This window comes from Sinocyclocheilus grahami, unplaced genomic scaffold (assembly GCF_001515645.1).
Source record: "Sinocyclocheilus grahami isolate Dianchi unplaced genomic scaffold, SAMN03320097.WGS_v1.1 scaffold476.1, whole genome shotgun sequence".
Lineage (NCBI taxonomy): Eukaryota > Metazoa > Chordata > Actinopteri > Cypriniformes > Cyprinidae > Sinocyclocheilus > Sinocyclocheilus grahami.
Genome location: NW_015505655.1, coordinates 842,743 through 856,397, shown reverse-complemented (window position 1 = coordinate 856,397; position 13,655 = coordinate 842,743). Strand labels below are relative to the sequence as shown.

General features: G+C 34.9%; 1 protein-coding gene across 1 annotated transcript in view; it reads right to left on the bottom strand.

Annotated features, from left to right (window-relative positions):
• LOC107553626 (adenylate cyclase type 9-like) overlaps nt 1-13,655 on the bottom strand; it is a 52,448-nt gene that overhangs the window by 10,132 nt on the left and 28,661 nt on the right. Inside the window, exons 3-5 of the mRNA XM_016235913.1 lie at nt 8,529-8,704; nt 3,943-4,038; nt 684-928 (exon numbers count right to left, since the gene is read on the bottom strand). Coding sequence (XP_016091399.1) covers nt 684-928; nt 3,943-4,038; nt 8,529-8,704 — 517 coding nt within the window. The remainder of the gene's footprint in view (nt 1-683; nt 929-3,942; nt 4,039-8,528; nt 8,705-13,655) is intronic.

Genomic DNA, 13,655 nt, shown 5'->3' with positions numbered 1-13,655 from the left:
GAGCCCAAACAGCTGATAAAGACATCACAATAATCCACACCACTCCAGTCCATCAATTAACTTCGTCTTCGTCATGTTTGTAAGAAACAAATCCATCAAGACATTTTTAACTTCAAAGAGTTGCTTCCGGTTAATATAGGAGTCCTTTATTCATAATACTGCTTTTTCCAGTGAAAAAGTTGTCTTGTCTGAATGAGGAGAGAAATATGCACAGATCGAATGTGAAAACAATCCAAAACAGTTCTAAACAGATATGTTGGTGGATTTTAATATGAGAGGACCACAGGAGATGGACTTTTTCCACTGCAGGAAGCGTTACTACAGACTATGGACTCGTATTTTGGAACTGAAGCGACGCTTTAAAGTTAAAAAATTTTAAGTTTTTTTTTTTTACAGTTTTACAATTTGACAGTTTTTCATATTGTGTCCTTTGGTTTTTGTGCTAAAATCCTATACACACAACCATTTAGTACAATGATAGCTTTTCTAGAGGAAGACAAGAAAAATGGACCGTGTGTCCTGCGGTCCTGGACGTAGTACATCACAGCACACTACATCAAAGTGCATCAAGTGTCCCTCTGGGAACAGCATGACCTCCGTTGGCGGCCGTTAAACAATAACGTTCCATCTTGTCTGACATTTTTGTCCCAGCGGGCCCCATCCTCACTGCTGTCGTTTCCTACCTGTCCTCCTTTATCACGTCTACGAAGTGAGCATCGCTCCTCTCGCGGAAATTTTTGGAGCGCAGTGGGATGAGGGCGGAGTGGTCCATGGTTCCCATGCTGCTGATGCCTCCTCCTCCTCCGGGCCACTTCTTCTCCTTCTCCTGCAGCATCTCACACAGAGAGGTCTGGCTGTGGGTCAGTGGCTGCTCCAGATGAGGGCTTAACAGGCCATTAAGAGTCTTGGGACTCCTGCCAGGCGGCCCCTGAAGAAGATTCAGATGGAAGATACAAAAAAATGAGAGAATTGCAGCACAAATTTGTTAATAAAAGGGCATTTCATTATATAAGACACTCTCAAATAAGACAATAAATAAGACCTCTCTAGTAAGAACATTTATGCACATATAGGTGCTGATGAAACCAATAATATGCACAAAATGGTAATGTTACTGTGCCCTTTATAGATTAATCACACAAAAATATGTCACCATGTCACACTTCAACCAAAAAAAAGTTTTTATTGTGATATCATTTTAATGGCAATTAAGTACATTCCTCCCCACATTCTCATTACTATAACAAGTCTGGATGTTTAATCTTATTGATTGTTTTTTTTTTCTCTCAATGGTAATTCATTATCATATGAAAAAGGCACTATATTGAATTAGGATGTACACTACTGTTCAGAAGTTTGGGATCAGTAAGACCTTTTTGAAGATGAAAAAGATGCATTAAATTTATCAAAAGGCACATTAAAGACATTTTTAATGTTTCAAATTTCCATTTCAAATAAAATGTTGTTCTTTTGAACAAACAAAAGAATACTGAAAAAAAAATTATCAGTTTCCACAAAAATATTAAGCAGCACAACTGTTTTCATAATAATAATAAGCAGATCAGCATATTAGAATGCTTTCTGAATGATCATGTGATACTGAAGAGTGGAGTAATGATGCTGAAAATTCAGCTTTGCATCACAGGAATAAATTACATTTTAATATGCATTCAAATAGAAAACAGTTATTTCATATAGTAGTAATATTTCACAATATTACGGTTTTATTTTCTATGTATATTTATTTACAGGGAAAAGGTTACAAAAATAATTTCACAGTTGAACAAATCGATCACACCAAACACACAAAAATCTGGTCTGCACACCTCAAAGGTTCATGTTCAGAACAGCACACATTCACACTAATTATGCAGTATATATACACTGTGCAGAGTATGCACATTTTTGCATATGCAAGAGGACCAAGACGACCTGACATTTGCTGAAATGTGCAGCACACAACCACAGCACAATGCCTGCAATACTTCATTGCACAGTGACTTATAACTTCCATTTCCAATGTGATGAATGAACTGAAAAAAAATGTCAACTACTATTTTTCATTTCACATTTGTTTGTACAGCGCTTTTCACCATGCATATCGTTTTAAAGCAGATTTACAGAAAATGCATGTTACAATCAAGAAGTAAAAAAATAAGGTTTATATTTTCTTGATGCATTATTTATTTGACAGCAAAACTGTATTGTTTTTATGTCTGAGATGGTGACTGGGCAACACTTGCTGAATTAAACATGCACAATGAATAATATGAGATCATATAGCAAATATGTCTATTGTTTGAAATGTTTATGGGTTCTTAAAGCATATACACTCTTAAAAATTAAGGTGCTTCACGATGCCTTAGAACAGTGTTTCCCAACCGGGGTGCCGTCTGTCGAGAGCAGGGGTGTCGTGTAAAAAAATCATTTTTATATATTTTTAAATTGCTAAAATATATATAATATCCATTTCTGAAGTCGCCAATACTTAGAGATGCACCGAAATTTCGGCTGCCGAACGTGGTGTGACGCTCTGCGTATTATCCCGCTCTATGCGTGTGTGCTCCGCTCAGTCGCTCCACTCCTATACCGTTCATGCGAATCGGAACAGCAACGTCCACTCAAAAATTGAGCCGACAGGAAACATCGATGTAGTACAGTATTGTTTCTGTCTGCAATAGCCCTACTGTGTTGTAACATGGTGTGGTATATGGGCAACTCTGCTAACGCTGCCCTCTCATTCATTGATCTGCTAACCGCTATGTTATGCTCGCGTGTTCTGATAATAATAGCTTTCTAGGACTAAACATTATTTGGATAATTGGTAAAAAAAAAAGAACAAAAAAGTTAAATATCTTAACCCTACTGTTAGACCTGCCTGAAAAACTAAAAAGCTATTTATTTAATTCGAAGGCCTGTCGTTATTTTTTTATTTGTGCTATCATTATTAATTTCTTTATTTTGTTCTTATTTTATTACTGACTGCTTACTTGTCATTTTTTATTAAATTCAAAGTTTGAAATCAAGCTATCTCGTGCTACTGCATCAAAATTACCCCACTGTAAAATTAAAAAAACACTGAGTGAGCAAATATTTGTGAGATAGTTATAATGGTAATTAAATAATGTTTACATATGTATAAAAGCCTACATTAAAATCTGTCATATAAATTGGTCTCTTCATTAGAAATTATCCTACTGATTGCCACCATTGATGGACAATTTTTTTAAATAATATTTAAAATATCTGTATGACATTATATTCTGCAGTTCTTCCCTGTTGTACCGAATATCTATACTTTTCAAATTATATCAAAGTTAGAAATTCAAATATTGTGACAATTTATTTTGTAGGGTGCCACAAGTTTAAAATTTCCAAAGGGTGCCGCGACTAAAAAAAGGTTGGGAAACACTGCCTTAGAAGAACCTTTTTGTCTAAATGGTTCCATAAAGAACCTTTAACATCTGAAGAACCTTTCTGTTTCACAAAAGGTTCTTCGTGGTGAAAGAAGGTTCTTCAGATTATAAAAAGGTAAGAAAGAGATGGTTCTTTAAAGAACCTTTGACTGAATGCTTCTTTGTGGAACCAAAAATGGTCCTTGTATGGCATCACTGTGAAGAACCTTTATTTTTAAGAGTGTAGCTTCACAAAATAATTAAAAAAAACACTAAACAGTATGCTATTATTCCATCTTAAAACTGTTTTTGAATATTATAACCAATAGGTGGCACTATCTGGTGACGCTATCTAATCTAAATAGCAGGACATTTTAATTTAATAAATTAAAAAAAAAAAATTTTTAAATAATACCTTTCATATGGAAAAAGAGCTGTTACATTATTTATTGAAACTCCCTTGCCCCAAACAAAGCAGTTCAGATAAATACTGGAACATTCTGGATTTTCTCATTCTATTCACTGAGATCAGGTGTAAGACACACACCTTGCTGTTGATGGTTTTGTGATCAGGATCTGAGCAGCTGTTGCTGTGAACCGCCCCGTCCTCAGAAGCTAACGCGCCACACGAGGGATGGGCAGACTGACGGAAGAGAAACAGGAAAACACGAAATGAAATTATGTGCAGCAGAACAGAGCCAAACACTTCACTTACTGTTTTCATTCAGTAAAAAGCTGAAGTTAGAAACAATACACCACATGGAAAGATCAGCGATCCAACAGGAGAGAAACACTTTGTTCATAATGCTAATGTGCTTAGTGTTTTAGCACATTGCTATGTGATTGCTATGGCATTGCTAGGTAATTTCTAGGTGTTTGAGTCAAAAAATGTTTTGCTTTCCATTTAAAGGGAGGTAAAAAGCTGAAGTTAGAAACAATACACCACATGGAAAGATCAGCGATCCAACAGGAGAGAAACACTTTGTTCATAATGCTAATGTGCTTAGTGTTTTAGCACATTGCTATGTGATTGCTATGGCATTGCTAGGTAGTTTCTAGGTGTTTGAGTCAAAAAATGTTTTGCTTTCCATTTAAAGGGAGAGTTCACCACAAAATGAAAATTCTGTCATCATTTACTCACCCTCAAGGTGTTCCAAACCTGTTTGAGTTTCTTTCTTCTGCTGAACATAAAAGAAGATATTTTGAAGAATGTTGGTAGGGCTGCACGATAAATCACATGCGATATTTAACGCGCATCTTATCAGTAAAGCCGGTTCTGTAATCAGCGGTAAATCTCCATCACCTGCGGGCTTTCACATTGAGCAGCATTAACTACAAAGAGACGTTGTTCATTGACAAGCTGCGTAAAACCACGTTCATATTCACGCGATTTTTTTGCGTAGCTCATCAGTGAACAACGGCTCTGTGTAGTTAATGCTGCTCAATGTGAAAGCCCGCACGTGATGGAGATTTACTGCTGATTACAGAACCGGCTTTCTGACAAGATGCGAGTTCAATATCGCATGCGATTTATCGTGCAGCCCTAAATGTTGGTAACCAAATAGTTGACGGTAGCCATTGATGTCCATAGTATGGGAAAAAAAATACCATGGAAGTCAATGGGGACCAGCAACTGTTTGGTTACCAACATTCTTCACGCATAAAAAAAAAGAAAGAATGTTTTTGTGCTAACGTTTTGAGAATGTTGTTTGAGACCAGATAACTTCACACAAACATTCTATTAAAGGAATAGTTCAGCCTTAAAAAAAAGGCTTAAAATGTGCTCACCCTCAGGCCATCCAAGATGTAGATGAGTTTGTTTCTTCATCGGAACAGATTTGGAGAAATGTAGCATTTCATCACTTGCTCATCAATGGATCCTCTGCAGTGAATGGGTGCCGTCAGTTTGAAGTTAAAAAGCCTTAATGATGGATTTGCTTTACAAGATGTTAACTGATGAACTGGATTACTTGTGGATTATTGTGATGTTTTTATCAGCTGTTTGGACTCTCATTCTGACGGCACCCATTCACTGCAGAGCATCCATTGGTGAGCAAGTGATGTAATGCTACTTTCTCCAAATCTGTTCTGATGAAGAAACAAACTCATCTACATCTTGGATGGCCTGAGGGTGAGTACATTTCCAGCCATTTTTTATTTCTGGGTGAGCTATTCCTTTAACATCACTGGTAGAATGTTTGTTCATAACGTTCAAAGAACCTTCCCAGAACGTTAGCCAAAGTTAGAGTGATTTTAAACTTCTTGCTCTAAGTTTAATGCCGAAGGGTTTGTTCAAATCTCTATCTCCAATTTTGAACAACAGAAGTAGTAATGCCAGCTTTAGCAAGCAGCTCTAAAATGTGTTGCATCTGCCATTTAACATTTGCCGTTTGAATATGCAAGGGATTAAAAATCAACAGCATTTAGCCTCGGAGATGAATAATTACTACAGACGGAGACAGACAGACTCTTGTTTTCCCTCTCTGCTGTTTGCACAGGAGCAGCGAGCATGGTTCGCCTGCCCTCCCTTATCTTATTTTCCACTATCGCTTGCAACCCAAGGTCCCATCAGTATTAAAGTGCAATGACGAGAGTATCTTTTGCAAAGGCTGTCGGGTAATGTGGCGTCCTCTGAAAGGTTGCTTGGATGAATGCATTGTGCATTTAACTGATCGATCAAATTTAAAAGGAGAGGTGGATGCATTGCACACGGCACATTATGATCTCACAGATCTGGTCTGGACACGCTCACTTATTGACGTGCTCATTGTGATCCCTCACGGCCTTCCGCAAATCACTGCAGTGTTTCACACAATGAATCAAGCATGGTGTGTTTCCAGCGCAGTCCTTTCATCAGTAAATGGAATAATGCTGTTCAGAAAACACTTGAGAGAAAGCAGCATGCACAGAGACAGATTGTGCATTAACAAAGTAAAACCCAATACAACACCTGATACACCAACTACTAGTATTCATATATTCATTTGAATTAATATATTCAGAAAATTATTTTATGAATATTAACTCGGACATTCAGAGACTAAAAATAGCTCCCTAGTTCCCCATGATGTGATTCAATATATCTTGTATTCTATACTGTATATGTACTGTATGTGTGTGTGTGTGTGTTTATACTGTATATACAGTGGGTACGGAAAGTATTCAGACCCCCTTAAATTTTTCACTCTTTGTTATATTGCAGCCATTTGCTAAAATCATTTAAGTTCATTTTTTTTCCTCATTAATGTACACACAGCACCCCATATTGACAGAAAAACACAGAATTGTTGACATTTTTGCAGATTTATTAAAAAAGAAAAACTGAAATATCACATGGTCCTAAATATTCAGACCCTTTGCTCAGTATTTAGTAGAAGCACCCTTTTGATCGAATACAGCCATGATATATATATTAGGGCTGTCATCGTTAACACGTTAACGCATGTGATTTATTTTACAATCCTTAACATGTTAAAGTAATTTAACGCAATTAACGCAAAATGACTGAAGCACAATTTCTATTCTAACCCTTTAACCCAATGTTGCTTCTCTGCTTGCGATCAGATCATTTTAAGCTGCTAAACTCCGGGAAAGTTTTCAGTCCAATGATCCAGTAAGCGAATGCATTCAATCAATCCATCCAAAACAGCGCTAATATAAAGGAAACCAGGCTGATTACATCAGAGATTGCAGAGAGAACAGAGACTCGCGTTGCGTTTTCAGTGAAATATTCATTCCAGTGTTTGGCTTTAAAACACGATCTCTGTCATATTCTGTGATTGTCTCTGAAGAGCGTGAGCCCTCACACGTCATGCTGTGTGAAGTACAGACTGAACGGATTGTCAACACATCCCACCGCTGTATGGCCAGATGAGACACAAACTACGTTTTCTCGACTGGATAACCAGTCTCTCTAGTAAAGTTTGGATGGATGAAGACTGCAATCAAGGTAAAGACGATTGCGGTGGCGTACAGGAGTCGTACAGTAAGCACGATTGTCTCTCATAGTTGAGGTATACCTATGATGAAAATTACAGGCCTCTCTCATCTTTTTAAGTGGGAGAACTTGCACAATTGGTGGCTGACTAAATACTTTTTTCCCCCACTGTATGAGGGAATTAAAAGTTATTTATATTTCTAAACCTGGATAAGTCATGGACAATAATTAAATCTTTAAAAGCCATGGAAATTTGTGATAATGAATATACATTTTTCTAGTTATGTCAAGCTCTAAAATATTTTATTGAGTAGAAACTGCTGATTTTAAAACGTCATATAAATGTATTGTTAATAAAAAGTGTAATCACTGAGGAACATACAGTTATTGAATTACAGATTTTAATTATTTGAAATTATATATAATACACGATTATATCATTATTATATAATATTTTAACTCACATTATATTAATTTTAACTATGTTTTTTATATATTTAATTGAAATTTGATTGTATCATGATATGATATGATATAGGATATGATATATTTGTGATATATGATAAATTATTAATTGTTAGATAATGAATTAATAATACTAATTTATATTGATAATATATATTTTATAATAATAAAACATCATACAGTTTCATTATATTATAGTATACTTTAAATTGTTAATTGTAAATATTAAAATAATGAATTAATAATGATGTTGATAATATATAACTTATAATTACAGCACATTTAAAATACAATGTAATATATAATATATTATATTATTTTAATTGTAATATATTACATTATTAATAGTAATTATTAAAATAATTAATCAATAATAATAATAAGTAATAATGATAATATTTAATTTGTACTTACAGAAATAAAATGAAAAATGATAATTTAATTTTTGATAAATTAATTTTAATATAATGACACTCCAAGTTTCTATAAATAAAGAAGTTGATCGAAACTGAGCAGCTTTGTCATTATGGCAGAAGTACCAGAAATATCTTTGGCCTCACAGTCATTGTCTGACAGTAGTAGGCCTCAGAGTAAAAAAAAAAAATGTTGAGAACTGCTGCACTAAATCAGTTAGTGTGAAGTGATTACAAGGTTGCACATTAAAACGTCACTTTTAATTATGTAGAATAAAGGATTTTGGAGTTGGGCGTGTAAGTGAGTGTGGGACTGACCTTAGCTCTGTCCGGGGCAGGGGTCAGAGCGCAGGCGGAGGATGTGACGTCAGGGCTGTGGCTGAAGGACGAGGTGCTCAGAGACTTTCTGAGCTCAGGAGCCACCACAGCAGATGGAGGGCAGCTCCACTGGGCGTGCTTCACCTTCCTGCCGGATATCAGATACGTCTTAAGACCTGTAGAGGACACACACACACACACACAGTGTGACCATCAAGTCCCAGCAGTGTTTGTCCATATCAGTTTGGTTCATTGTACACTGATCTGAGCTGACAGTGTTTGAACGGATTCATCAATCAACTCTGAGAAAACACATGGTGTGTGAAGAGAGACACTTAAAGTAACACACAGTAGTGTGTGTCGAGTGCACACTGTACACTTTTTGTCACAACCAAAACAAAATATATTATTTTTCTGTAAATTGTTAGTGAAAAGAGGTGTTTGGAAATATTATTTTAGTTGTTTTACTTTTGCACTTATTTTAGATGAAGGTTGCCGTTTTTTGCAACCCTTTTACCAGTATTTGGGACCTTTTAAAACCCTGATGTGTGGTTTTGTGAACACAACACCACACAACAATAAAATAAAATTAAAAATATTAACTTAACTCTGGCTAAAAATCTGGGTTTGCTGACAAATGCCCCAAACCCTACTAAAACCAGCAAACCAGACCACCTTGACCAGTGCAAACCAGACTGGCATCAGTGTAAATAAAGAAGACATTACTTCAAATGATAATTTGTTTTGATTTCTCCATTCATAATCAGCAGCTCAGGCTGTCTCTGAAGTGATCAGACCTTCGACTCAGAAAGTGAAATGAATCCACAGTCACTGTAATGATGAAACATCCCCACAGTCTCTCTATCAAACACCTGCTGAATGCATCTATTTTCTGGAAAGAAGCTGGAGATACAAATAAAAATCCACAGGGAAGCTTGATGGAGGAAGAGAAAATAAGCATCGACTGTGAGAGGTCAAGTGTTTTATAGCCACCACTAAAAGAGTCACTTTACACCAAAATACTGGCCAGACAGCTTCGGCTGACAGCAGAGGAACTAAAAACGTCTGCGCCAATGTCAATGTTTGAACTAAGCGTCTGTGTTCCCATACTCACGCACATAATTCACCTGTCAGCGAACAGCGGCGGCTGGCAGGAGATGCATGAGCTGGCGCGGACCAACAGATCTGACATAAAATCACTGTGTAGCTCCATATGGGGCCAGGCGTAAAACGCTCTTAAAACTTCATGAATTTTTAATGAGGTTTGAAAATGGGGATTTCAATTTGGCCACTTCACCAAGATGACAACTTTGAAAAAAAACAAACCCTTGGAGGAAAATATGTGCTGGGATTTATTCGTTTATTACTTTTCCATTTAATTCACTAACCCTGGGACGCACAATATACGGACTCAAAAAAAAAAAAAGAATTAACAGAACAAAGCAATCATTTTGCATATTTAAGTAACCTACCTGTTAATCTATTTGGAGTAGTTACAAGACATTTCAGACACCATGACATGAAGCATATAAGCAAAGGTAATGATGCATTGTGTAAAAGAACAATGCAATGATCTAATAATGAAAATGTAGTGTAAAATACTGCATTTAATCTATTATGATTACTATATTAACACTCAACTGGGGAAATATGGAAGGAAATATGATACACCTTATTAGCCTGGCTCATGAACATTAATTTAAATGAACATTCACGCAGTAGTCCTAACTGATTTGCTGAAAATATAACATAGGTAGCATAGGTAAATGTGATGTATTATTGAAAATTATTATATAATATTTTATTTTACTAATAATATTATACATTCACAATATCCGGTTATATTTGCACCAGCAGTGCAGGCCCATTAAACAAACAAATATACACACTAACAAACATATGATACACCTTATTATCACACCTCATGAATATTAATTAAGTGACATAATATTCACCAGATGATATTTGAAACTCACATTCATTAGGATAATAACATTTGGTAAAAGTTTATTTTAAAATCTTACTATGTAGTATATATATACACACACACACACAAAAGTTGCTTTTGTTTTGTGATTATTTTAGAGGTTTGCAATTTTTTCAACCCTTTTACCAATATTTGGGACATTTTAAAATCCTTTGACTAACAAAACACAAAACACAAAACAAACAAAAAAACAAAACACAAAACAAAAACACAAAAAAGAAAACAAAACAAAAAACACAAAACAAAACCTAGAAGACTGTCACGGGCATTGCAAGAACACAGATAAGGATGATGAATAAAGTTCCAAACGACTCAAAGTTGAATAATAACTCCAACAAGGCAGGCAGTAGCAAACACTTTAAACATAACAGTGACCGGACAACAAGTGACAGAGATGGTACAAACCCAAACGAGATGATTAATCAAACACAGATCTCATAATGACGGTGGCCATAGTAACTAAAGAGTGGCAAGAAATCAAAGAAAGGAAGGCATGAACTGAAGAAACACAAACTAAAAGTCCTTGGACTGAACTAAACTGAACATAATGGTGACAATTACATTACAGTTATTAGGTGACATAATATTCACCAGTTTTATATAAAACTCGCATTTAATAGGATAATAATATAAAATTAAGAATTACATTATTATTAGAAATATTATCAAATTGTGCAGCCCCCCAAACAAATTAACTAAACACAAATACATAAATATAATGTTCATAATTTAGGGGGACATATGGTACACTTTAATAGCCTGCTACATGAAAAAATAATTAGGTGGCATAACACTCACCCAGAAGTCATATTTGCTGAAATGCAGTCAAATGTGAGTGTAAGCCAAAATAATGACTGCTTATATGTGACCCTGGAGCACAAAACCAGTCTTAAGTTGCTGGGGTATATTTGTAGCAATAGCCAAAAATACATTGTATGAGTCAAAATTATAGATTTTTCTTTTATGCCAAAAAACATTAGGACATAAGTAAAGATCATGTTCCATGAAGATATTTTGTAAATTTCCTACTGTAAATATATAGTAATATGCATTGCTAAGAACTTAATTTGGACAACTTTAAAGGCGATTTTCTCAATATTTCAAATATTTTCTAGATTTTATAGTTGTATCTCGGCCAAATATTGTCCTATCCTAACAAACCATACATCAATGGAAAGCTTATTTATTCAGCTTTGATATGGTGTATAAATCTCAATTTCGAAAAATTGACCCATATGACTGGTTTTGTGGTCCATGTGTATTCCACGTGTAACTTTATTTGTACAAACATGATTCCTAACAAAAAATACAAAAATATTTTTTTTTGGATACATTTTAAACCTTGAATCTGTACATAGATATAACACTGTTTAATGGTGCTTAAGGTATCGATTAAGCACCGATACGGATCTACCAGAGCTGGTATCGATTCAACCCCACTCCACTGTAAACATCAACCTGACAGTGCTGTTCAGACAGATATCTGACTCCATCTGGGAAACTGAGGATAAACAAACACACGGGATCAACTGTAAAATCCTGGAACTACTTTTTGTTATATACGCAGCCAAAAAGACAGGAGAATGTCAAATGACTAATCAAGCAGTAAGCAAGCACTAGCTCTGTATCTTAGACGCTTTAAATATTTTTCCTATGCAGGGGCTATTTTTAGAAAAGGTCAAAGAACAGAAAACACTAAGGATCGCTAATGTGTCACCCTTTCACCAAAGCGATCAAAACAAGCCAAGCTGTGAGCAGACTTCCTCTTCTCTCAGGGACATGACGTCGTGAATGAGCCACAAAGAAACGCTCAACTCTCTGAATGAGTGACAATGCTGCAGCGCACACATCACATGCATGAGACTCTCCTGAGGCCGAAGAGAAATGGCTGGCTTGTATTTTACCCCAAAATCAAAAAGAAAACCAGAAATATTGTATTCTGTCATCAAAACAAAACCTATAATAATTGTAATGGTTCTAAAAATAGGCTTAATTTTCTTCATGCAATTGAATGCTGAGGTGAGTAATGACCCGAACGTTTCGTCTTCATGAGCTTTACTCCTTCAGCTCTATTCATGCTCTCGTGCATGAACATAGAAGAAAAAGACAATCATGGGAATGAGGAACATTTCGGCTCCATCTTCAACCTAATTAACAGACAGTAAAGCCTCACCTCCTACAAAAAACCGCACACATAATTAAAAACGTCGGAGCAGGGATGACGAACGGGTCACATCTCCAGACGTACTCCAAACCCTGAGCCAACAAGACAGTCACTTCACACCCGGCTCAATGAAAGAGCTCAACCTGCGAGCCAGAGGAGAAACACCAGTGAGTCGAGGGCTTTTACTGCATATGACTGACAGCAGAAGCTCATCAGGAGAGTTTTTAAGTAGGCTAGTATTTGATACAAAATAAAAAATGTTATTAAATATTACATAAGAAAAAATACATAGATTAAAGATATATATAAAAATCTATAATGTAGGTTTTTATATAAAAATGAATAAGTATTATATACAAATTTTGTATGCATGTATACGCAATTTATTTAAGTAAACTTTTTTATAAAAATGGTACTCGTAAAATTTAAGCACATTATTATATTTACATACATACATATAAAATGTACTTTAATTATATATATATATATATATATATAAATTACTTGCGTTTAAAAATTAGAAATTTTTGAATATATATATATTTATTTATGTGTGTGTGTGTGTGCACGTGTAATTTAAAACATTATGTAGTTTTTATGTATTTTTATGATTTTAAGTAAATCATATAATCATATATATGTATTTATATAATATATATATATATATGTATATAATATATAAAAAGCATATAGCATTTTATTATTTAAATTTATAATGCATCAAATAATTTAGAATGTATAAAATATAATGTTAAAAAATATATGAAATTATATATATATACATATGTATATAATATGTATATTATATACATATATTTAATGATTTCATGTATGTATTAAACTTAATTGCACACTTAAGCCCATGAGTTGTAAGAATATATTAAATGATGTGAAAATCATGCCGTTTTGGAAGGATGTTAGGTGAAATAAATCTCTGTCCTGATGCAGAACGTTTGCTTCCCATCAGCGTTCTGAC